The sequence below is a fragment of the Spermophilus citellus genome, assembly GCF_964194105.1.
Source record: "Spermophilus citellus genome assembly, chromosome: 13".
Classification (NCBI taxonomy): Eukaryota; Metazoa; Chordata; class Mammalia; order Rodentia; family Sciuridae; genus Spermophilus; species Spermophilus citellus.
In genome coordinates this window covers 4948955-4973794 of record NC_138193.1, presented here as the reverse complement: position 1 = coordinate 4973794, position 24840 = coordinate 4948955, and the positions used below count along the sequence as shown (strand labels likewise).

The 24840-nt window shown below is 39.4% G+C and overlaps 1 protein-coding gene across 1 annotated transcript in view; it reads right to left on the bottom strand.

The window, feature by feature from the left end:
• The window catches only part of IL18R1 (interleukin 18 receptor 1), a 37108-nt gene that overhangs the window by 2503 nt on the left and 9765 nt on the right, over positions 1-24840 (bottom strand). Inside the window, exons 3-10 of the mRNA XM_081263889.1 lie at positions 23533-23776; positions 19973-20138; positions 17377-17530; positions 14687-14749; positions 11369-11486; positions 8682-8821; positions 5566-5727; positions 890-1048 (exon numbers count right to left, since the gene is read on the bottom strand). Coding sequence (XP_081120015.1) covers positions 890-1048; positions 5566-5727; positions 8682-8821; positions 11369-11486; positions 14687-14749; positions 17377-17530; positions 19973-20138; positions 23533-23776 — 1206 coding nt within the window. The remainder of the gene's footprint in view (positions 1-889; positions 1049-5565; positions 5728-8681; positions 8822-11368; positions 11487-14686; positions 14750-17376; positions 17531-19972; positions 20139-23532; positions 23777-24840) is intronic.

Sequence of the window (24840 nt, the reverse complement as noted above, 5' to 3'; positions counted from 1 at the left end):
TTACCCATATTAACTCACTTAATCATTATCGTGACCCCATGAGGAAAGTATTGTTATCACTCCCATTTTACTAAGCCAGAGCACAGGGTGGTCACGTAAATTCCCCAGAGTCACAAAGCCAGTAAATAGCAAGTTGACTGAAACAGCTTTTGAAAAAGAAGATCTCTACTAGTTTTCTGCCTAGCATCCCCTTTGATACCTCCTCCAGGCACCACATCCCTCTCAAATATGCATAACTTGTACCCAAAGTTTACTGTAATTTGCCTTGAAACATGTGCTGTGGCCGTTTGTATTTACATATTAGTAAAAACATCGAATTTCCTATGATCTGATAGGAAAACACCCCCAAACTCCTCTTACTTATTCTTTCTTAACTCCCCTATCTTCTACTTTAATTTCCTCACCAACATCACGCCATGAAGAACAAGCATTCCTTGTAAGAATTATCCTGCTTATCATTGTGCAAACATCAAGGGTTAAATTAGAAACTGGTTCCAAGGAATAAGTGTTCTTTCTGGGGGTTGTTTCTAGATCAATGTCTCAAGATAAGGACAATTCTAAACTTGTCTCTGAAAATAAAATGTCCAACCCTTCTCTCAGAACTTTGCAGAACCATGAGACAGAACAAATATAGCCCAAGAAAGAGATGATTGGCAGGCAATACAATAGTTTGTTTTTCCACTGTGAGATAATAAGGTATTGGTTAACCACATTAATCTGGTTAACTAAGAACCAAATATTGACGGGTCTGGTTATTTCTGTTCTAAAGAACCTTGCTCTTTTATTTTTAAGGAAAAAGGGAGAGCCATCTATCTATATAACTGGCTGACTCAACTTTTGAAAAAGAGTATCTCTACTAGTTTTTCTGTTTCGGCATCCCCTTTCTTACCTCCTCCAGGTACCACATCCCTCTCAAATATGCATAACTTGTACCCAAAATGTTTTTCCAACACCCTGGGCAAAGTCTCCACAGTGAAAGTGTACTCTTCTGCATTCTCGAAGCAACCATCTTTTAGGTAAGACACAAAAGCATCATACGTTTTTCCATCTAGGAGATAAAATTAACTCTTTGAATTAATATGTAAATCAAAGTTGTTTTAAGTAAAAGTTGATCTAAAGTCATAATTAGTGAGTATAGAATCATTAAAAAAGGAAAGTTAAAAATAGCATTGCCAAACCTCAGTCACTAACCAGACATTGAATCAAATGTCTTTGTGAAAATCTACTTTAAGACTCACGCTGATGAGAGCTGGAAAGAAATATAAGCCATCAATCAGGGCCCATAGAGGGATTTAAAAACAAGAGCAGGCCAAGGAGCAGGAACGCGCCCTCCTTCCAGGAGTGAAAGCGAACCTCACCTTGACTCACATCATTCAATTCTACCAGTTTCCTAATCTCTACCCACCCAAGGACTCCCTAAAAAGAAGGAGGCAATACTGAGTCCCTGTTCACTGCACCAGGAAGAGAAACCATAGAGGTGATTGAGACAGTATGCTAGCGGAACACACACTGATGATTTAGAATATCACAGCATATCAGGTGTCAAAAGGAAAACTTCTGACCCATTGAGAGGTTTTCAGTGGTCCCAGCATCTGCCCCTACTGAACTCTTCCTACCGGAGCAGTTTTCAGATGGCCAACAGACAGATGTGGCAGGCCACGTGGTACCTACATGACAAAGGTCATTCTCCTTACTGGATAGCTGAACAATTACGCAGTGTTCTCTTCAGCTTGATCTGATCAACTTAAGGAGACAAAGGAGACAAGTGCAACAACTTGGGAAAAGTCACAATCCACCCATTAGCAGATGAAAAACAAAGTAAAGCAGAAAGACAAAGTAACCTGGTCAGAGAATGAAGAGGGATCCCAGTGGACCAGCTTTATGAAAGGTGACATTTTGGGTCAGATCCTAAATAATGCAACTAAGGCTACTGGGGATGGGCAAGGAAAGAAGGAATGTGGTAGGGGAGTGTTCTATCTCTATCTCATGAAAACTGGGTAGCCGCTGAGATTTATGCCTGGCTTATTATCAGGATCAGGATCAGTAAAGCTATGACTGGCTTTAATAAATTTATCAATTAATTTTTTATTAACAATTTATTTATTATTTATCATTTATCATACTATTATGGAATTATTATATTATTTATTATTAATCTTTATTTAATGATTAGTAATTGCCCATAATACATTTATTAATAAAAATTTGATAAATGTAATAAATTTGAATCTTCTGTTAAAATATAACCCAAATTACATTGTTATATCATGCGAATGTACAAATATGTAACAACAAATCCCACCATTATATATAATTCACCAATAAAAAATATGGAAAAAATATTATGGGATGAAATCATTCTTGATCCATGTCATTTGTCGGGTCACAGTATTTAAGACCACCAGCCCTGTCCAAAATCCTCAATAGCATCAGGCTCGCAAAACAACACTTTCCACTGGCAAAAATTGGCTCCGTCCTGTCTATTTCAAACCTGTTGTTGATGAAAAGCAATTGCTTTACAGAAATTTCATGCATATGAAAGATAGAAAATTTTATAAAGATTGCATAGTTGCATGCATATTAAAAATAGGAAACAATGTTAAAAATAAAACTGGTTATTAGTTTAATTAGTAAATAGTTCACCTGGATGATTATCCATTAGTATTGTCATTGATGAAAATAAGCATTATATAACTAAGCATCGTTTACTACTGATTGTAAGAATTACTGATGGAGATTGTTTTACGTTCAGTTTATTACTGATCACAATAAACTGGGAAGACAATTTAGTCAAAGATGGATTTCTATTTCAGTGTTGCTCTTACCTATGAAGAATTGGTTTTTCAACTATAAATTGTTTTCAATTTTCTTTTTTCAAACAACTCTCTTCTTGTAATGTAAATCTGCAAATCTATGTTACAATTTTGTTAAATCCAGGTAATGAAAGATTTAACAGCTTTAAAATTTGACAAAGAGCTCAAGAAATATGAAAACGCTAACAATGGTTTTTTTTTTATTCTGAATAAAGGAAATCATCATCTGAGTGGGTAGTTGAAAAAAACAAGGAGTTAGTTATATCAATGCCTCTTAAGCTATGTGTGATTAAAAGCATGTTTTAATTAAATTTGTTTTCGTTGTTGTTGTTGATCAGCTGATTTCATTTCCAACCTTTCAGAAACCAATATTAAACACACTCTTGGATATAACAGCAATATTAAACTGCTATAAAAGTTTTTATTTTTATCCTTTAATCTCCATTTCTGCCCTTTTCATGGACTGCATCTGCTGACAGACCACACTTTGAGTAGAAGTGGTTTAGAGCACATCTCTAAGTGTCTCTGTACAGCGCCATGTGGAGAGTCTGTAAATCAGATCAAACACACTGGAAAGAAAAAAAAACCCTAGATAAAAATCTGAAAGACAAAGAGTTATTAATGCCTCTTCTAGGGTAAATACCAGTTGATTCCGGCTGTGACAGTGCAGGAAATACCAGACACAGCCCTCCCAGTTTGCTGCAGCCTCTCTCCTCACAGCAAAATCATACACACATGCAGGGTGACTTTGCTAGTTTTATGTTGTCAGACTAAAAGTCCTAAGTGAGACAAAGAAATTGATAAAAATTTTAAAGGAGCCAATATAAAAAATTCCTTTACCTGGGGTCCATAGGTAGAAGGCCCTTTGTACTTTAACCCCAAATCCAGAGACCAAAAAGATATAATAGAGTCTTCCATATAGCACCCCAAATAAGCAAAGTCAAAAGACAAATGACAATATAGGAATATTTACATTTCTTATTATAGAGAATAGGCAAGTAAAAAGCTCCCAGAACAGTGAGCCAATTAAAAAAAAAAAAAAAAAAAAGCTATCAGTGCTGAGAGCCATAGCCAAGTAGGAATGAGCATGGCATTTTTGGTTGAAAGGTGACCCCAGCAAGACATTGAGATGATAATGATTATGTTAACATGCGCATTCAATTGGTGATTAGACCCCTGCTGTCTTCCTAGGCCTGCTACTTTGGAGCTGGGACTCCAGGAGAGTTCCCATTGTTTGTGGAAGTGTGGTAGGAGGGAATTCCGGAGGAGGGATTTCCTGTTGGAGTGTGTCCCGGGAGAACACCACCTGTGTGGTTTGCGGGAGAATTCCTGGGGAGCGTGTGTGGAGTGTGCTAGTGGAGTTCAGAAATAAAGTTTGTTCCTGCTTGAGTGGCTCGTGATTTTGTGCCCAGCCAGACTGCCGGCATATCAGCCCAGTGGAAGAAGAAGAAACAAATGATATGAGTAGGTATATTGTAAATGAAAACACAAAGAAGTCTTAAACAAATGAAGAAATTGCTCAGGCTCTTGCATAATAATTACAATGGAAATTAAAACTATACCACGAGGACACAAGTCACCTATCAGATTGTGGTGGGTGAGGCTATGGGAAAAAAATGTACTCTCATTCTTTGAAAGTGATAATAACAGTGGTATGGAGGGCAAAGTTACAATATCTACCAAAACAACAGCTGTATCTTCCTTTTGTATTGCCAGAAATATCACTTTGGGGAATTTTTCCTTCCAATCACTGCACGTGTAGAAAGCCATTCCTCACAGAATTTCTGTATTAACAGACAATTGGAAACAACCAAAATACCTGTCAAATAAACATGGGGACTTCCACAGACGTAAAACACTGAACAGCACTTAGAAATAAGGGGCATATACATAAAGTGATATGGAGGAGTACCTAAGGAATAATAAAGCAGATTACAATAGTATGCACAATAAACCAAGATTTGTTTTTTGTAAAATGGGGAGTGAAACAAGAATCCATATTAATATTCAATTGGGTGTGTATCAGTGGGTCAGAGTAGGACTCACAGACATGGGACAGGGCTGGGCAGGGGATGCCCAATTGTGTTAATTTCTTAGAATTTTTGGTGTTTGAAATACATGAAGGTTTTTTTTTTTCCTACAGTCAGACAAATATATCTATAAACAAAAGCCAGTGAAATCTATTAGCTTGATTCTTTAAAGCTCAGTAATTGTAAGGACGTCAACTCCTTTTAAATACAGGGAAGACTTAGTTCTAGAGTCCCCAGGTAGACATAATAGCAGGTAAGACTGGTAGATTTAGGAGACAAGAACCCAGATAATTTGGCTTCTAGTTTCGCATTCTTACAGGTAGATTATACAGCCTCCTATTCCAGTTCAAAATAATAAAACATAACAATGCAATTCCATATAAGCAAGCTTTATTGAGTATATGCACTGGGTGAGATCAGTAAGTGGTATGTCAACAAAGGCATCCATATGTGCAGTTCCTGGAGTGAAGTGTCACATGCAGGACAGGACATACATACGTGAAACAATTAAAAAACAATTTTTGCAAACATACAAGCACAAGCAAAGGTCACATGATAACATGCATGATGGAGGGTACATGTGGGGTTACTTTTTCATGTGAAACCTCTCCTACAGATTAAATCAACAGTACAATCAAAATAAGATGAATGTCAATGTTTCCCTATTGGGTTTACTAACTTCATCATGAAATAAGAAGTCCCAGCATTAGGACAGTTGTTACCTTTTAGTGTTTCATCTCTTCTCATTAATTTTCTATAAAACAGAGCCAAGTCAACTCTATAGATGATACCCATAATCACTAGGCACACCACCACCACCGAGATCAAAATTACTACAATCATTCCTCCAGTGAAGATGTCGCCTGGGATGTCATCTTTGCTTGCTACAAAAGAAAGAGAAAAAGGAAATAATTAATCCAAGAAATATCACCAGCACCTTCCACCATCACATTGTGGTTGTCAGTTTCTGCCCTTCTCACTAATTCAGGTATCCACCCAAGTTCACCCACATTCCATCAAACAACTCAAATGCCTGCTGTTAGTCTGCAGTACTCATCTATTCAAATTTCTAAAGAATTAAAATATGTATAAAAGTATTCAGAACCCTGAACTGAAAACATTATGACATACTCTGCACCTGGAGAATTCAGATTTCTGGGACGATGATAAACTAGGGTGAAATGCAAAGGACTCAAATAGAAATCTCAGTTGGTGTTATGGTTTGGTTTGGCTGTGAGGTGTCCCCCAAAAGTTCAGGACAACGCAAGAAGGTTTAGAGGAGAAGCGATTGGGTTATGAGCGTCTTAACCCAATCAGTGAATTGATACCCTGATGGGATTAACTGGATGGTGACTGAAGGCAGGTATGGTGTGGGTGGAGAAAGTGGGTCTTTGGTGTCATGTCTTTGGGATATATATTTTGTATCTGGCCAATGGAGTCTCTCTCTCTGATTTCTGATCTTCACGTGAGCTTCTTCCCTCTGCCATACTCCTCCACCATGATGTCCAGCATCACCTTGAGCCCTAAGAATTGGAGCCAGCAATCTATGAATCAAGACCCCTGCAATCCTGAGCCCCCAAATAAACTTTTCCTCCTCTACAATTATTCTGATCATGTCTTTTAGTCACAGTGACAAAAACGCTGACTAAAACTAAAGCTAAACTAAACCTTTTGGTAAGCAGAAAATGGAAATGCATGGTTTTGACAGAACCCTGGACTGAGATTATCTAGGTTTGCAGCCTTGGCTCCATCAATTAGTTCATATCAGAGGCAAAATCATAGAGACTCCTCAATCTTAGTATTTTCATCTTTAAAAATAAACTAATAAATAAAGTTATTGCTTTACTTACAGGTGCTTTTGGGGGGAAGATATTATACACAAAGTAGTTAACACAGTGCCTGGCACAATGTCCTCAGAATTTGAGCAAAATTTCATTAGAAAATTGCCTTTGGGGAAAAAAGTTACATTTCCTAGAGTACTCAGTTTGGGCTCATTGTATAAGATAATGCAGAGGATTACAAAAAGTAAATTAATTTTAACAACCATCCCACAACGTGGTGATAGCCACAGGTAGACATGTTTATCCATATTTCTGAGTATTTTCTCAGAGTAGATTCTAATTCACAGAATACAAACATGTTTAAAGTGTTTGCCATCTTAAGCAGCACAATATTTAGGGATGACCTTTCCAGTGAAATTAACTTTTAGGATGCAAGTAAGCAACTAAAGTTATTTAATAAGTGCATCTGAATAAAGTCAGGCCCTGGAATTCCTAAACCTTTGAAGGGTCTACATAATCATGACTGTGACAGACACATACACAAACACATGCACCCAGGCCTACACTTTCCTCCAGGGGCAAGGGTGGGTTGGGAGGCCCTAATTCCCCAGCCTGTATTTTTGAGCTCAACATAGGGAGAATTGATCAGGGCAGGAGGAAGGAGGAAGAAGGACAGTCCTGCACGGAGGGTGGAGGTGACAGGTGGCCAGCAGGCAGCCAGGAATGCAGGCAAGTCTGCAGATTTGAAAGCTTCTGCCTTGCAAGTGCATGAACATGGCAGAGGTACCCGCAAGGGAAGGGACCTGTCGATGTGAAGAAGAGCACGGATTCCAGAGTCAGTTGTGAGTTTTAATACCTTTACCTGCTATGTGACCTTGAGCAAGTTTCTTCAATTATAAAAGCTTGTTGTTGAGATGGGGTGAAATCATAGAAAGGGCTGAGCACCAAGTCTGTCACAGAATCAGCATGTAATGAACGTGAGCTTCTGCTCTTACTGCATGTGGGAGAACAAGGGCTTCCCAACAGGGTGCTTGGGGAGATGCCAACGGACCCTGGGGCAGCACAGAGGGTCCTGGCCCTTGGTTCTCTCTGCCTCTCCCTTCTGCTTCTTTCAAAAACCACGGCAGTCGTTTCTGTGTCTTTGGTCTCTGCTTCTTTCTCTGTTTGCATGTGTGTCTCTCCTGTCCTCTGTGAGTTCCTCCCTAGCTCCCTGTGTCACTCTCCCATTTCTCTCTCTCTGTGTTTCTGTCTCTCTCTGTCTCCATCTCTCCATGTCTGTCTGCCTGTCTCTGTCTGTCTTCCTCTCCGTCTCTCAGATCCTGACCTTTCCTTACATATCCAGGGAGATGGGGGAATGAGCAGTAAGTTATGACAAATAGAATGAGAAGATTTCTGGCTCAAGCTACAGCTGCACCTGAGCAGTCACTGGACCAAAGGCCCTGAGTTCTGCTGTGTTGGTAGATGATAGAATGGACGACCCTGGAGCATTGCATCAGGTGGGCACTGAAAATGCTAAGAATCCCAGATAAGGACCATCAACTGCCCACTTGCTATGTTCTGGAGATGGCCAGGAAGGTGGCCTCAGTTAAGCTTTCTGAATTAGCAACCACCCCCAAGGGCCAGCTGAGCCCAGGACCCTGCTACAGGAGGCTGGAGGAAGCAATTATGCCTGATGTCCAATGGGCTCCTTCCACACTGATCTGCAGGCTCTTCTCTGGTTGTCGTGGGTGTGCAAAGGCTGATCTGACTGCTCCCCCGAGACCTACCAGCATCTGCGTGCCTGAGCTTCCCCTGTCTCCCTGCTCTGTCTACCTGGTCTCTGCGGTTTGGAATATGACTGTGAGAGTAAAGGTGTAAACTCTATGTTTTCATTCTGCTTGGGATTATGACACAGAGAATTCCAGCAAGGGCTGAGCACTAATCCTGCTACTGAATGCCTGGGACGTGAGATGAATCTTGTCACCTCTCAGAAGACTGGTTCTACTACAAAAAAAAAAAAAAAAAAGGAGCGTCTGACTCAGCAGCTGTGTGCTGTTTCCACAAGCTTCCAAGCATACCTTTTCTCAACAAGATGAACATACTGGTGTCTGTTTTTTCCTGATTGACCACAGTGCAATTATATGAAAAACTTAGATCGTTTTCCTTAACTTTCTCAATTCTCAGTATTTTTGAAGCATAAGATTTGCCTTCTGAGATCCTGTAAGAAGAAAATGACTTAGCAAGAGGCTTTATTCATAATCAGCAAATTTTACACAGGAGAGGGAATTCATATTCAAAGGCAGGTACGACATTGACTATATCAAATCTTCTCATTCTGGTGGATACTCTTAAAGCTACAATAAGCCTCCTGCTCTCCGTGGAGCATCATGATCAGCAGAAACAGTCCTCCTATGATCAGCTGGAATGATGTCATCAAGAATCTAGAATTTAAATTCCAGGAAGATAATGATGCAAAGTTGAAAATACAATTATTCTAATCATCAATTATTTTTCCTATTTCTCTCCTTCTTCCCACAAAGTGTTTTCCACCCATTCTGACAAGGCAATTGTATTGGGTAGCTTTTATTACTATAATAAAATACCTGGAACAGGTAACTTTATAAAGGAAATAAGCATATTTACCCCATAGCTTTGGAACTCTAAAAGTCCAAACAGTATGGCCCAGGTTCTAGGAAGGAAACCCCTGAACTTTGTCACACATGATCCCTTTATCTTAGGGATCATGTGTGCATTTCCACGTGTATTCCTCTCTTCTCCTTATAAAGCCACCAAAATTCAGTCATGGGGACTCCACTGTAATGACTTACTCTAATCAAATTGCTTTGAAAACATGTTACTTCAAAATACTACTGTTGGTTTAACTGTCTTCCCTATCAATATCATTAACAAGGCTGGGAATTAAACTTTTGCGGGAGTTCTGAACACAAATAATACACAAACCATAGCAACTGTAAACTGTTGTGCACGATACAGATTCATATCCAGAGTATTCAATCACTATTCTCAGATACCATGGGCACAAGAGAAATATCAGCTAAGCTGTTCAGACACATCAGAAAATGGCTTGAGACAACCACTGGTAGCAAGCTGTCTTCCTCTTCCTCAAATGATCCAAGCTTTCCTTTCACGGATGTGATGCAAACACTCATCACAATGTTCACTTCCTCCGTGCTCTGAGGGCATGTTAGGCAGCACACTCTTGTGTGGGTCCTGGGATATGGAGCCCCACTGAAGCCTCTGACTATCTCAAATATATCTTAGAACACAATTCAGTACAGAATTTCCAGAAGCTCCAATCCAGAAATACTATCTATCTCCAACCTATGAAAAATCCATAAGTGAGACACAAAAGGCTTTGGGAAGCCAAAAGGGATAACATTTAAAGCTTGTGCAGACTACTCTAAGACCTTCTGCTCTTGTAGCTTACGTTTCAATTCTAAGTAGCCTGGTGAGTTGTTCTACTATCCCTCCAAATATTAGAAATGCATCATTAGAAGGAGGAAATGTAAAAACTTCAATGGAGGATGGTTGCTGAGGATGAAACACCAGCAGGAAAACCGTGCAATTAATTCAGCTAAATTCTACATGTATTGGGCACTAACCATGTGTCCGCTCTGGAAGACCCAGACCTTTCAGTGCAAAGATCTTACAGATCAGTCACGAGGCTGACAAAGAATATGCTAAAAAAGTAAAAATTTAGGAAAAAAAATCAGAGTGCAGCTTAAGTGATAGGTAAGATCACCACTCCCTGGACCCCAAGGAGTGTACTCATATAATAATTAATCATTACAATATAGTCGAGGGTCATTTGGATGGTTAAAACAACCATCTGTTTAGTAGGTTTTGTTGTAGTAAGTCTGGCCATACTTTAATGTAAGAATATAGACGGTTATGGAGGTATCCCACAAAAGCTTATGTGTGAGAAAATGATAGAATTTTCAGAAGTAAAATGATTACATGATGAGAGGTGTAACCTAACCAGTAGATTAACCAGCTGATTTGGATTAATTGAGTGGAAGCCTCAGGCAGGTAGGGTATGGCTGGAGAAGGCAGTTCATTGGGGGTGTGCCTTTGGAATAGATGTTTTGCCTGTGGAAAGTGGAGCTTTCTCTCTCTCTCTGTTTGCTATACCCCTCTGCCATGATGCTCTGCCTCATCTCAGGCCCAGACCTATGGAGTCGGCAATTTCCTCCTCTACATTGTTCTCATCTGGGTCTCTGGTCACTGGTCACAGTGATACAAAGCTGACTAAAACATAGACTATTTAAGTATCAGTTATGTATGGTTTTTGGCACATTGGCAAAAATAAAGCACTGAACACATTTTTCAAAATCCCAAAACAATGAATCCTAGGTAATTGCTCTTTTGTAACAAAGTACAATCCCACCTACCTAGGACCAAAATAACCACTATAACAAGATGATGCTAAAAACCCCCATGGACTTTGTTTATATAACATAGATGTTGGCAATAAATTTCTTCATATTTCATCAATCTAGGATATGGAAATCATAATGCTAAAATATATACATTAGTTGTAATTTAAACTAACCCCAAACACTACATCAACCACTTAGGAATTCTGCATCTTTTATATCATATATGTGTGTGTATATATAAATATATATAAATGTGTGTGTATATATAAATATATATACACACACATATATGATATAAAAGATATATATATCATGATTTTCCTATCATATGTATTATGATATATTATATATCACATAATGCATACCATGTTTTCTTTCCTTCCTCCTGTATATTACTAAATTGGTCCATTTCTTTCCAGAAGCTCCAATAAATTATGTCGTTTTCATTCATCAAAGCCGAGCAATTCAGCTGTACATCTTTTCCTAGATAAAAGTTGAAAACCACCATTGCAATTTTAGAAACTCATATTTCCCAGAGGTTTCAAATTAATAAAATCAATGAATGTTAACTCAATGTAAAAAAAACTGCACTACATTCCAGAAAGAGAGCAAATATGCTTTGCTTTTAAATAAAAAAATAAAAATAAAGTAGAGGAATTGGATAGCAATGACAAACTATGAACTGAATTATAAATATTAAATTTTACTTTTTAATTTTTTTTAGAGAAAGAGAGAGGGGAGAGAGAGAGAGAGAGAGAGAGAGAGAGAGAGAGAGAGAGAGAATGAATTTTAATATTTATTTTTTAGTTATTGGCGGACACAACATCTTTCTTTGTATGTGATGCTGAGGATCGAAGCCGAGCTGCACGCATGCCAGGCGAGCACGCTACCACTTGAGCCACATCCCCAGCCCCTTAAATTTTAAATCAATTATTAAAACACAGGGTCATTAGTGGACTTTATGTTTAGTACATGATTTATTAGGTACTGTCAAGTCAATAAGTTACAAAAATTAAGTTAACTAAAAATTAAAGTTATCAAAGTACAGGGGAAAATAAAGAGAAATAGCCAAAAAAACAAATACATAAAAAAAGCATAGTCAAAAAAGATATCTCCAAGGGTGAGCAAAGATGATCAGCCATTTTATTCCATGGAGGAATTTGTTTGGGTTTGGGATAAATAGAAGGAATATCATAGAGATAAGAGAATCCAATGGAGATTTTGTAGCTGCACAGGCTTGCAGGATTATCACTAAAGCCTTGGGCAGCATCGGAGGCCACAAAGACTGTCATCCTTATGGTACTTAGGAGAGCAAGTTCCACTCTAGGAAAAGGCCCATAATAAATACAACTGCAGTGTTCTCCCCCACCCCCATTATTGGCAACCCAGAACACCGCATCCCAGACACCCTAGCTCCATTATTAGTGAACAGAGATATTCAGCCCCTCACTCTGCCTATCTAACAGGAAAAAAAAGAGTCATAGCAAGAAAATAATGCAAGCTTCATTCATTTTGGTTGTTTAATTCATGAAGATCAATAACAATAAATAATTAAAAGACACACAAAGAGGAAGAAAACGTGACAATAATCAATAGAAAATATAGATGGTAGAAGCAGGTCCAGAGATGATAAAGACTTAAAGTAACTATTTACAAGAAAACAGAGGAAACCATGAACAAGTGAATAAAAGATTGACATTTTTAATAAATGAGAGTAATTCATTTAAAAAGAATAAACATTTTCATATCAGGTTTATAACCAACCATAATCAGTAATTTCTTAAATTTAAACAATGTACTGATTGGACTTCAAAAAAGGTCCAAAGATATGCAGTTTATGTGAGACAGCATTTACACATAAGGACAAAGAAATTTCAGAAATAAATGGATTTAAAAATAGATAAAACATGCCAATCCCCAAACCAAAAACACTGTCTTGATTATTTCATACCAGAGAGCCTAGACAGACATCGCATAATGATGAAGGTGTCAATTCAACAGGCACAGATTTATATGTGCCCATATTCTATCTTCAACACAAAGAAAGCAAAATTTGACAAGAACCATAGAGCATGTAGACAAATTGACCATCACACTTAGAAATCTTAACGTATCTTTCTCAGAAAGAGATAGAGCAGGAAAACAAAAGATGAGTAAGGATATAAATCATGTAAATAATACCATTAATTGACTTAACTAATTGACACTTAAAAGTGATATAACCCAAACCTGCAGAATACATCTTTTTTTCAACTACACTTGGAACATTCATCAAAATAATCCCTATCCTGGCCTTTCAGCAAATCACTATAAATTTCAGAAGGTTAAAATGATAGTCTCTAATCATGGACCATCATAAAACTAAATTGAACATCAATAACAGCAACATAACTAGAAAATCCTCCAGACATTTGGAAATTAAGAATAAAAATAATCCATGGATTAAAGAAGAAATCACAAGGGAATTGTTTTTAAAAATGTTTGAAACAAAATAGTATTACATATGGTATACCAATTCTTAGTAGAAGTAGCTAAAAATAGTACTCAGAAGGAAATTTGGGGCATAAAAAGTACATACTATTAGGAAAGGAAGAAAGCAAAAAGCCCACCCGGCCCATGCCTGTAATCCCAGCAGCTCAGGAGGCTGAGACAGGAGGATCACAATTTCAAAGCCAGTCTCAGCAAAAATGAGGCTCTAAGCAACTCAGTGAGACCCTGTCTCACTACAAAATAGAAGACAGAGCTGGGGATGTGGCTTAGTGGTTGAGTGCCCCTGAGTTCAATTCCCAGTACTAGAAAAAAAAAAAGAAAAGAAAAAAGCCCAAAATGAGAGGAAAGAAATAATATAGACATGGACTAGAATCAATAAAAATAAAAAGCAGACAAAGTGCAAATACAGAGGACATCTTATCTGATAAGCTCCGGGCATGCGTTATCATATGGACTACTGTGACCCCAACATCAATCGCAAGCTGTGGACTTTGGAAGCAACGACAGAGACTATGATTCCCACTCTTCCACTTTCCAGCAGTTTAAGTTTAGACAAGTTACTTAGCCTTTCTGTATATCTGTTATTTAATCCATAAAACATGTCTAATACCCCTGTGAGTTTATTAGAAAATCTAATTCAAATAAAGTATTTCAATCACTTAGCCAATACCTGGGTTAGCACATTAAGCAGATGTGAATTTCTGCCTTTTTTTTTTAACTTTCCTATTTGAAAGAAATGGCTCAACTGGACATGTTGATTCATAAGACCTGTCAAACAAATCCTAAATTACAGTTGATGTGGCCCATTGATTCAAAGTGAATTAATTAATTGAACATTCAAAGCACAAAGCCAGTTTGACTCATCTCCGCAGAGTGTTATCACCAAATTTTCCTATTTAGAAATGATCATGGAGACCATTAGAGGAAAAGCCACACACAGGGTGACAGAAATCCTAGTCTAAAAACCATAGACAGTGCCACAATCTTTTGAACAGACTGATCATTTTCATCAGTCTAAAGATGGCAACATTCAAAGACATGCTTTTCTTGATTTTGTAATGCTAGTGCTCTTCACCAAATATGGAGTGTGCTGTGCACATGATGTCAATTAAAAATGAATGAGATTTGCCCCTTGAAAACCCAATTATGCCCCATACTCATAAATGCAGGAAATATACATATTAAAAATATACCTAATTCCACTTCAACATAATTAATCTTTGGTCCAATAAGAACGGGAGCCATATTCTTCTGACCTAAATGTGAAAAAGAAAATAAAAAGGTCAAGTTCTCTGTCACAATAGGCTCATTCCATGTAATAAAAACAACCTTAACATACCAGTCCCCCATATCTATGGTTTGCTTTCTGCAATTACAATCTCACCCAAGGCCCACTGTGGTCCAAAATTATTAAACAGAAAAATCTCTAAACAGTTCATATAATCTGAATGAAGTCACTCTCAGGTGCCAACCCTCCTTGTACAGGACACACAGAGGAGATTCCCTTCAGTGTCTTGTCCTGGTGACTCACTCGGCTCCGCCCAGCCCCAGCCCTGCTGAGGTCCACACCTGAAAGTGCACTTCTACTTCTGATCCTGAGAGATTTCCATCCCTGACTAGAAGAATGCAATGGTGTCCTGCTTGGCCTATCTGGTCATGCTTAGATACGAGTGCATCACCCAGCAGCCTCCCACTGTATGCTAGCGTGCAGCCTACAGCAGCTGAGAACTGCAGAATTCTGAGAAACACCACTATCCCATCGACTGAAGGCAAAACGTTAGAGAGAAGCCAAGCATCCCGGGGTCACAACCTCACTGTCATGAAGACGGTAAAGGACGGTTCAACTAAAGCAGCTGGTTTCATCTCTGCCATTTAATAATAGATATTCCTGTTGCTTCTTCAAGGAAGGAAGGAAAGAGGTGGTGATGGGCAGAAAGTAAAGATGATTGGGGGAAAGAAGAGGGGGTGACAATATCAAGGAACCAGAGGTTTATAGGAAATGAGAAAATATACCCATGAGAAAGTAAAGCTCAAGAACTTATAGTCGATAATTACAATAGAATTCAAGACTTTGGAGTTCAGGAATTCAGGGGTAGGATTCCCAGCTAATGGCCACAGAAGGCAGATTCATAGCTCCCACAGTGAATAAATCCCATTCTGCAGGTAATGAGGTCATGATTAAAAACTGATTAATATCATCATTGCTGGAGTGGGTTGGTTGTGGTGGGAGTGGGAATCCTGATGAGAAGGATGAGTCCACTCCCATTTTTCTCTGCTCACACATGCTGGACTGCCCTCCGGCCTAGGCATGATGCAGCATGAAGACCCTCCTCAGACGTGGCCCTCCCTCTGGGGATGCCTAGCCTCCTCAAGTAAACGTCTATCATTTACCATGGGTCTAGGCTGTGGCACTGTTATAGCAAAGGAAGTGGATGAAGACACGGGGCTGTAGGATTTTGTAGACAGGATGAAGTGAAGGATGTTGACATGAGGAGATGATCCTGGATTATCCAGGTGGACCCTGAATGCAATCACAGGTGTCCTCATAAAAGAGAAACAGAAAGGTCACAACACGATGGAAGCAAAATTGAGAGAGAGAGAAGACTTGGTGGTCCTCTGCTCTTGGCACTGAAGATGAAGTGATATGATCCAAGACTTGCAGATGGCCTCTGGAAGCTGGGGAACATTCTCCCTTACAGCCTCCAGAAGTGGCTCAATCCTGCTGAAACTCTGATTTTAAGCCCAGTCAATCTACTCTGGAGTCTGACTCCCAGAACTGTAAGATAATAGATATATGCTACTACTTGAGGACAGACACTAGGCTTGTGGCACTTTGTTACAGTAGTAGCCCACGGGTATACAGCCATATATGTGGATAGTTGAAGAGGAAAGATTTTGCTAAAGTCAATATTGCTACCAATATTTCATGTATAGCTAATTAGAACAAATTTTTTTAAAAAGAAAGAAAACTGAACCCACAGATTTGGCTGGATGAGTTACCCACCCAAAGTTTTAGTTTTCCAGGATGGTGGAGGGGTGGGACATAAGTCCAGCATGGACAAGTCATCTATCTTCAAGCAACGGAAGAAATGTTTATGTTAAGAAGGGAACAATCTTTGAAGTTATTGAAATTCAAGCAACAGTAAGATAGAAGGTGCAAGAAGGTGTGTTTGAACTCTGTGGGAAAATAAACAGACTTTCCTGTAGTCAGATATTAAAATCTAGGCTAAGCTTCTGTGCCATTTGATGATTGCCTTGGAAAATCCCAAGAAGGGACCAGAAATGACCAATTATCGTGCACACCACATTCTTCGTAGAATGAGGTTTAGTTAAATGACTCGAAGGTCCCTGTCACTCTAAAATGCTGTGCTTTAATTTTTCCATCATACATAGTCTGGGGGGCAGGGCAAACCAGACCAATCCTCCAAATCCTAGTAGCACCCATGTGCCACTTATAGCTCAGTCTATCAGCCCTTTCCTAGTACATCCTGCCACTGCTTCCCTGGCCTCTCCATACTAAATACAGTTTTTGAAAATAAAGGCCCTCTAGAAATATTTGTGTCCACAGTAAATATTTGTTGTGTGGAAACAAAAAGTTTAATGACCTCAAAATTCTACAATTTACTCAAATTATAAATAAAATACAGCTGACTTCTGTGAGGTTGGTTCACCCATGCATCCTTTCATTTGCTGTCCCAATTAAAAAAAAAATTCAGTCAGGTGGCTGGGAACCAAAAGGAAGATTTTGAATCTTATTAATTTTAACTAGTGACATGGTCACAGGCTCAACAAAATGAGCTGTGAGTTCCTAGGTGACCTTCCAAGAAAGATTCTGTTTTTTTAATATAATTTTGTTTTTTCCCAATTCTGGGATTTCTCTTACCTTCAGTTACTATTATGTTGTAGGTTTTGGTGATGTTATAAAATTTTCCATTATGATAAAGAGAAAACACACAGGAGTAAAATCCCTGGTCACTGAACTCGGCGTTCTTCTTCATAAATAGGCTAGAATTGTCTTCAGCTAACTTTTCACAGTTCTGTTTTTTTAAAAAAAAGCAAGTTAAAATATTTTCAGTACGCAAAGGCAATATTTGTATGACAATCATTCACATGTAAAGCTTAAGATCCTTAGAGAAAAAAGGAAAACTGAACAGAAATCAGCAATTATTGAGAAAATGTCCCAGTGACTTGATCTTGCTCTCATTGGAGCAATGATCAATGAAGTGTGACCTCATGACCTAGTTATCCCTGTCTTGTCCTGGGAAATGGAGCACTGAGGCACCATAACCACTGTCCGCATTTTATTTTAAACTCTATTTTACACACACACTACAACAATAATAGCAAAAACACATCAAAGAGCTGGGGATATCACTCAGTTGGTGGAAAGTGCTTGCTTCACATGCACAAGGCCCTGGGTTCAATCCCCAGCACCACAAACACACACATACACACACACACACACACACACACACAAATACCACCCCCCCAAAAAAAATAATTTCTATTCTGTTCAAAACTTTCTGCTCAAGCCTGTTTCAAAAGGTAACACTTAATTCCGACTCTGTGTACTAAGAACTAGGCACCCTGGGAGTAAGTGCTAGGGATAAGAACAGAAGGAGAATAGGGGAACTGAATGGCTGAGCCTTACTGGGTGACATTCTTCCTGAGAATACCAAATAAGAAGGACCTAGACTTCTCCCTCAAAGCTGGTTAAAGCTGGTGGCCACGGTGGCTGGACCCACACAAAACAGGCTTGTGTAGCTAGAACCCACAGGGGTACCTCAGAACAGCAACATGTTTCTGTATAAGTCAAATTTTAATAAACCCAAACTGATTTTTCCAGAATACACAAAATATCAGAAACTCCAATTAGCCCTTGACAAATTGAGTGTCCTTGTTCTCCTCCCCTCAAACAGGTCACAATCAGTCCACAGAATGAGAACACTTAGCCCCTGTGTCAATTGTTTAGCTGAAAACATCCTCAGTATGCCCCTTTCCTAAATGTGGGTATCTGAACCTTGGGACTTTAAGACCCAATATGTTGAACTTACTGATTTTCGTGTTCTGTAAAACATGTGGACCTCCGATGGGAAACAGAAGCAAAGTCAACTGGGGACTGACTCAATGTTTAGAAAACATGTCAGGTAAGAGGTCTCCTTGAAAAATCCGAGTAAACAGGGTAAATCCTTTGTTGCTTCAAGTTTCCCAGCTCTTTCCTATTCAGACCACCCACTCCTGAAGTTCTTCCAAGTTTCCATGATAGAGTCAGATTATTCATATTTATTCTATAGAAACTATGTTGTTGGAGTTGTGCAAGTGCTTAGATGTGTGTGTATGTTCTTTACACACAACACACAATACACACACACAAGTATATATATAGAATCTCTGTAGCATTGTTTAAAAGACCTCTTATAACCCAACAAGAAAAAGGTACAGCAACTGAAAAAAGAAAAATATACAAGCTGTCCACAAAAGGAATAATATGATATAATAAACATATTAAAGTATTTAATTCATTATTAAGAAAAGAACAGAAAAAAATTACTAAGAGTTTCAGAAATTTTCCATGTCAGATTTTTCATTTCTGAAAGCATCATTTCCCAGTTTGGGATAAGTATAAGGAAGAGGAATTCTTATACCAAGTGTGGGGCCTTATACTAGCAAAGCCTCCCAGAAACTAATACGATATTGTGTATCAAAAGTCATAAATATGCCATCAACTTTTGATCCAATGATATACTTTAGGGATTTGATTGTAGACAAATTATATAAACACCCAAAGACCTATGAAAATCATACTCGTTTTTAGCCTTTAAATAAGAGAGAAAAATTGGGAATGTACTAACATCTAATACAAGGGAATCTGTTAAGTGAAACCAATGGAATCCTCTATTTGGAAGAATGTTTAAAGATGTAGGCAAATAATCAAATATAATTTTTAGTGAGTAAAAGAGAGACACTAACAATAGAACAAAGCACTTTTTAAAAGTAGATGTTTACACAGAAAAAAAAAGTGGCTGGTGGGATTAAGAGTGATTTTTGCTTTTATTTTATATTTTTCCATCTTTCAACTTTATAAAATAAACTTGTATTTTTAGGGAAAAAAACCACATGCACTCAAGTTTTGAATTTTAAGTGTTTGTGACAGAAGAAAATGAAAAACTTAAACTCACATTACCAAAAATTAATTAATTGAAAGAGAAAGAAAATGAAGGAAAGGCAGAAGAGGGCAGCTGTTAAAACTGATTGAACAACTCACACAGAACAGAGAAGCTACTGGGCTACACACGTTGTGTACGTTAGATCTTCCCAATAACCCCGCAGGTACACTCCACTCAACAGGCCATGCGAGCTGTGTAGGTTCAGAAGGCTTGTCTATTAGGAGACCAAAATGGTCCACAGCCACCAGATCTTCATTTGGGAATTTCATCTTTGCTATCATGTTGTAAGCTGAAATACTTTTCAAGTGTTACCTTATATAATGATGTTTTCTTGATCAGTTTCTGATAGTAATCATTTGTACATGGAATCTCCAGAACTTTCTCAACTCCCACAGGTTTACTAGTTACTTGTTTTTCATTAAAACAGCTGTGTATGTTTCTTCTGGTGACGGTTAATGTCCACTCCTGAGTATCATTTCTATGAAATAAAAGTGTAAAGGCATTTAATAATTATGGCAGAAACCTTATAGCTATCAACCACCTTCCCTGTTGTCATTGATCCTATAATTTGTTCCTAATTTTTGTATAAAGAGATTGATTCATTGATTGTCTATACCCTACTTTGCCTCCTCTTATTTCAGAGCAGCAAGAAATTTAACAATAGTTCTAGGGTGAAAGATAAAAACCTGAGCAATACACACACACACACACACACACACACACACACACACACACCGCTAGCTGTATCTTATGGACAAAAACAGAGAATCCTAGGTCAGGATGGGAGGGTGGCCTTGTTTTCCTGATATCTACAAATTCCTGGCAGTTTTCTGAATGAGTAAGTATATACATTAGGTTTATGTATCTCAGGGCAGTGTATTGCAATCCCTGTCTCTTACACTGTTGAGTCACACAAAGTCTATTCTGGCCCTCAGCACATCTATATGAGCCCTTTACTGAACAAAAGTGAATCTGAATAGATTTTATAGAGTTCCTTCTGGTAAGAAATGAGTAATTTTTAAAAAAGTTTATAGTCTGACGTTTGCTTACATTGCACATGTGATCCATACATGATGTGATAGACCTGTATACATAGGAATCCATCTCCCAAATACAGCAGACAGGTGCTGTGTGCCTGACCAATGGGCACCCAACTTAGGCTCTCCCAGCTCCCCTTTAAGTCTAGAATAGGCTCGGAGCAAGACAAGGCTACCACCAAGCTCCAGCTGTTGTACCAGGTATTTTCCCTATGTTCAGAAAGAAAAGCTCAATCTCAGAGAAGTTAAACCACTTGCCCAAGGTCACACACCTATTCAGGGTGAGGCCAGATGGGAATGGACATCTGGTTAGCCCCAAGGGCCAGGAGTGTTTTGTACAATCCATGTAAATCTGGCTCCTCACTTTGGGCATTCCTTATATGAAGATGGTCCAGTGCTGGAGAGGGTGGCAGGCGGTTGTCACGGTTAAATGCAGTGGGTCAGTGGCCGTGAGACATAATGGAGCCGCCTGGCCCTTGAGAAGGACTCAGACTCCCACTGGCACCATTCTCTTCTCAAGTGTTTGCTGAAGTTTCCCCAACTCCAGCCTCACTAATCTGGATAGAGAGATTATTTCCAGGTCTCTCTGATCTGTTGCTTTTAAGGAACAGACATGTATAAGTTCTCATCTTAGTAGATCATGCTCTTTACCTGTGTAGTCCACCTCCTAACACTCAGGAAACTGACAGAATGAATGCTCTCGTCACACGTGCAACATTACACTGCAGACGTGGAAAGAAGCAACAGGCCACACTTGCTACAGAAGAACTGGAGGCTGATGTGAGGCTGAGGCCAACTGACCCAAAGCCGTGGACTCTGACCCCCTGCTAGGTGGGACCACTGACTGCACTCTGCCTCTGAGCTCCCCCTCTGGCCATGCACAGAAAGGGCTTAAAAACCTCCAGTCCGCTCTCTGGGGGGACCTTGCCAAGCCCAACTTGCTGCTCATCAACTCAGGATCTAATTATTAGTTTTTAAAGTGTGCTTCTCGCTCAACCTTCATTTCTTTGACTTTTTCAGAGAAAATTCTTTCTTCTGGAAACCTTTCCTTCTTAATTGGTTTCCTCCTTAAAATATATTGGGACAGATCACTGCAGGATTAAAGTATGGGTCCCCAGAAGCATTTGATTATTAGTAAATGCAGTCCGTTAAGAATTAAGGGATTACAATTCCCATGGGAGAATTCCAAGTGGAGGGTCTGCACATTGAAAGCAGCTCCCACACCAAACTACAAAAGCTAATGCGCACCTGAGTAGGCACACACTTGTGCATGTACATGCATGCACATGCACGTGCACACACACTCGCACGTGCACACACAACACACACACACACACACACACACACACCTATAGTAAAACCAGGACGCTGCTTACTGATTGCTCTATGTTGAGCACCTCTATATTTTCCACCATCCTAAGTGGCCTAAACAACTCACTCCCAGATAGAACCCAACCATCGTCACCCTATTGTGAAAGCTGCTTCTCCCCCATTGCTTACTCTCACATTTTACTCATCAGTCTCCAACAACTTTCAAAGTTTGTCACCAAGGCCACTCTGAGCCACCCCTCTCCTCTCCAACCCCTGAGTTTCCATGCCTCTCTGACATCATCTCTCTAGCTAATAACTCCATGTGGCTTCCTGTGGTGAGCTGTGTTCTCTGTACTCCATGTCACATCTCCAAGTTGGTCACAGACAACAGGTTTGTCCCCTTGGTTTTGATGATTCTGCCCTGTCCTTGTTCCTGTATTCAATCAGGGTTCGGAAGTGTTTGTTGTTCTCTTCCTCCACCCAATTTACAAGTACCGTCTTCAATCTTCCTTAACCTGCTCTGAAATATCCAGTCGTGAGCCATTTTCTGCAATTATCTCTCTTTAAAAGGTCACATGAAATGTACTGACTTTTGAAAGAGTTCTGTAATTTCTTTATGACTCTTGGGAGTTTCTATGTATAAAAACAAAAAAACCCATGACCTCATTTTGTGCAAAACCACAGGAGTGATATCGAGGTTTCACTGTGATATCTCACCCTGTTCTCAAAGACGGGGTGATAATTATCAGGACTCACTCCAGTGCAAAGAACGAGATTTCTAAAAGAACTCTGCTATATCTCACAGCACAATGACACCACTCAGCCAGCCCCGAGGTATTTTCTCAAATCTCTAGATAAAGGCATGCATACATGTGTATATGTGTGCACATGTTTCTGTATGTTCCTGTCAACAGAACCAAGTCTAGTAACAGTGATTGATGTATTCAATATTCAATGGATTGCTCTTGTTTCAGAATAGTTGCATTTCTCCATTATTATTATCCTGGCATAATCTCACGCTATAGCATGAGTACACTACAGAGCCCTGTTCCTGTTCCCCTTCATCACTGGCTCAGGGCTCTAGGATTTTGGTTGACTCTTGAACACAGACCTCCTCCTCTAGCACCGCCACCTGGATCCCAGTGAGCCCTGAAAACTAGAGTACCATGTGTCACCATCAATGCCATCCTCTCTGCCACCTGAAGATGCTCCCCAGGAGACTGAGCCTGTTCCCCCTTCTCTACACATCAATGTCATCACGAAGTCCTAGCTATTGATTTCACTTCACCGGGATATCAGGACCACAGGAGCATCTGACTTCTAAAACCGACCTTTACTCAGTCCACACTAATGAACAAGGATCCCTTAACAGGAAATCTTACTGAAGTCTTTATGATGACTAAGAAGAAAAAAAAAAAGATTATTTTTTTTCAATAATGAAATATTTGTTTCATGTTAGATCTCTTTATAATTGAATGGCTGAACGGAGGCCCAGAGGACGGTGAAGCAAAAAGATATACTTACCCCATTTGGGAAAAATAAGAGCCCTGGTCTTCTAACTCTAGTGGCCAAAATTCCAAAGTGTTGTCATACATAGTAATTCTGGGAGAGCTGCTTGGGTTCAGCTCAGTGCGTCTGTTCGACTTGCTGCTTTTGTACCATCTTACAGAGGTTTCCTCATTTTCACTTGTGTGTGAAGAGGAGCAATGTTTCAGATAAAAGGGTTCCCCTTCCACCGCGCTAATACTGGGCCGTGAAAAACACGTTTCTAAAGATAAGTAAAAGAAAAGGGAGAAAACCAAAAACCAAATGAAGAAAGTAACTTTTTCTCTTGATGTGTTAGATGAAGACGCAAAGGTTCATAAGAAAGCTCTGGGAATTCCCAGGGTCACCGTCCCATGGATTCTTTATTTTTAGCACCTGTCTTCGGAACACTGTGAGGAATAAGACACTTTGCAGAAGACAATGAAGACAGATCTTCCAATGATTCCTCCTAAACAGGAAGGTCTGAGAACCTAACCTATTACAGCAAGAAGACAGACCTGACAAGTGCCATCTTTCAAAAGAAAATTTTGCACCAGACAACTGAAACCATAGGCCATGGTGTTGCCACACCTACCCACAAAGCATCCCTAGCCAGGAAGTCTCCATGCCAAAGGAAACAGATGCCTAGAGACCTTCATCTGCAGCCTCAGAAATCTCACCAAGCTTGTACCCAGCCGGCCAGTTGACCTGCCTATTTCCTGGGCAGGTGTGAGGATGGTTAAAGGTACTCCTGCAGCTTGGAGTGTGCACAGGGTTTTTATTTCTGTAGGTTACCCTGGGGATAATCAAGAATTGATTAATATAGTATCACTCCAAATTCTAGTATCTGTCACTTCTGCTGTTTGGTCTCCTATTCGGTCTCCCTCCTTCTTTCTCAATTCGCCCAGATTCTCTGGCCTTGGAATTTGATCTGATTTGTTCAGAGGGTAGGTCTTCTTGCCACTCTTGTTGTACTCCTGGGAGTTCAAACCTGGCTTTAGTGGCCTTTTCTCATATCCTGTCCTCTGGTGGCTCCAAGGTGGTCTTCATCCACATTGAGAAAATGAGAATCTTTTAATCGAATGCAACTTTTCCCTGAGAACATGGACAAAATGCTCTCTAGAGCGACAGTTTATTTCTGAAAGCAACAGGCTGGTTTTAACTCAGTGTCGTTGACCACAGCATAAAGAGGAAGTGGTCCAAAGGGTAGAAGCACTCTTTGAAACCGTGGATATCAAGTCTATCTCAAAGTTCAAGAGTTAATGAGCATCAACCAGTTCTGTTTAGTGGTTGTCACATAATCTCTGT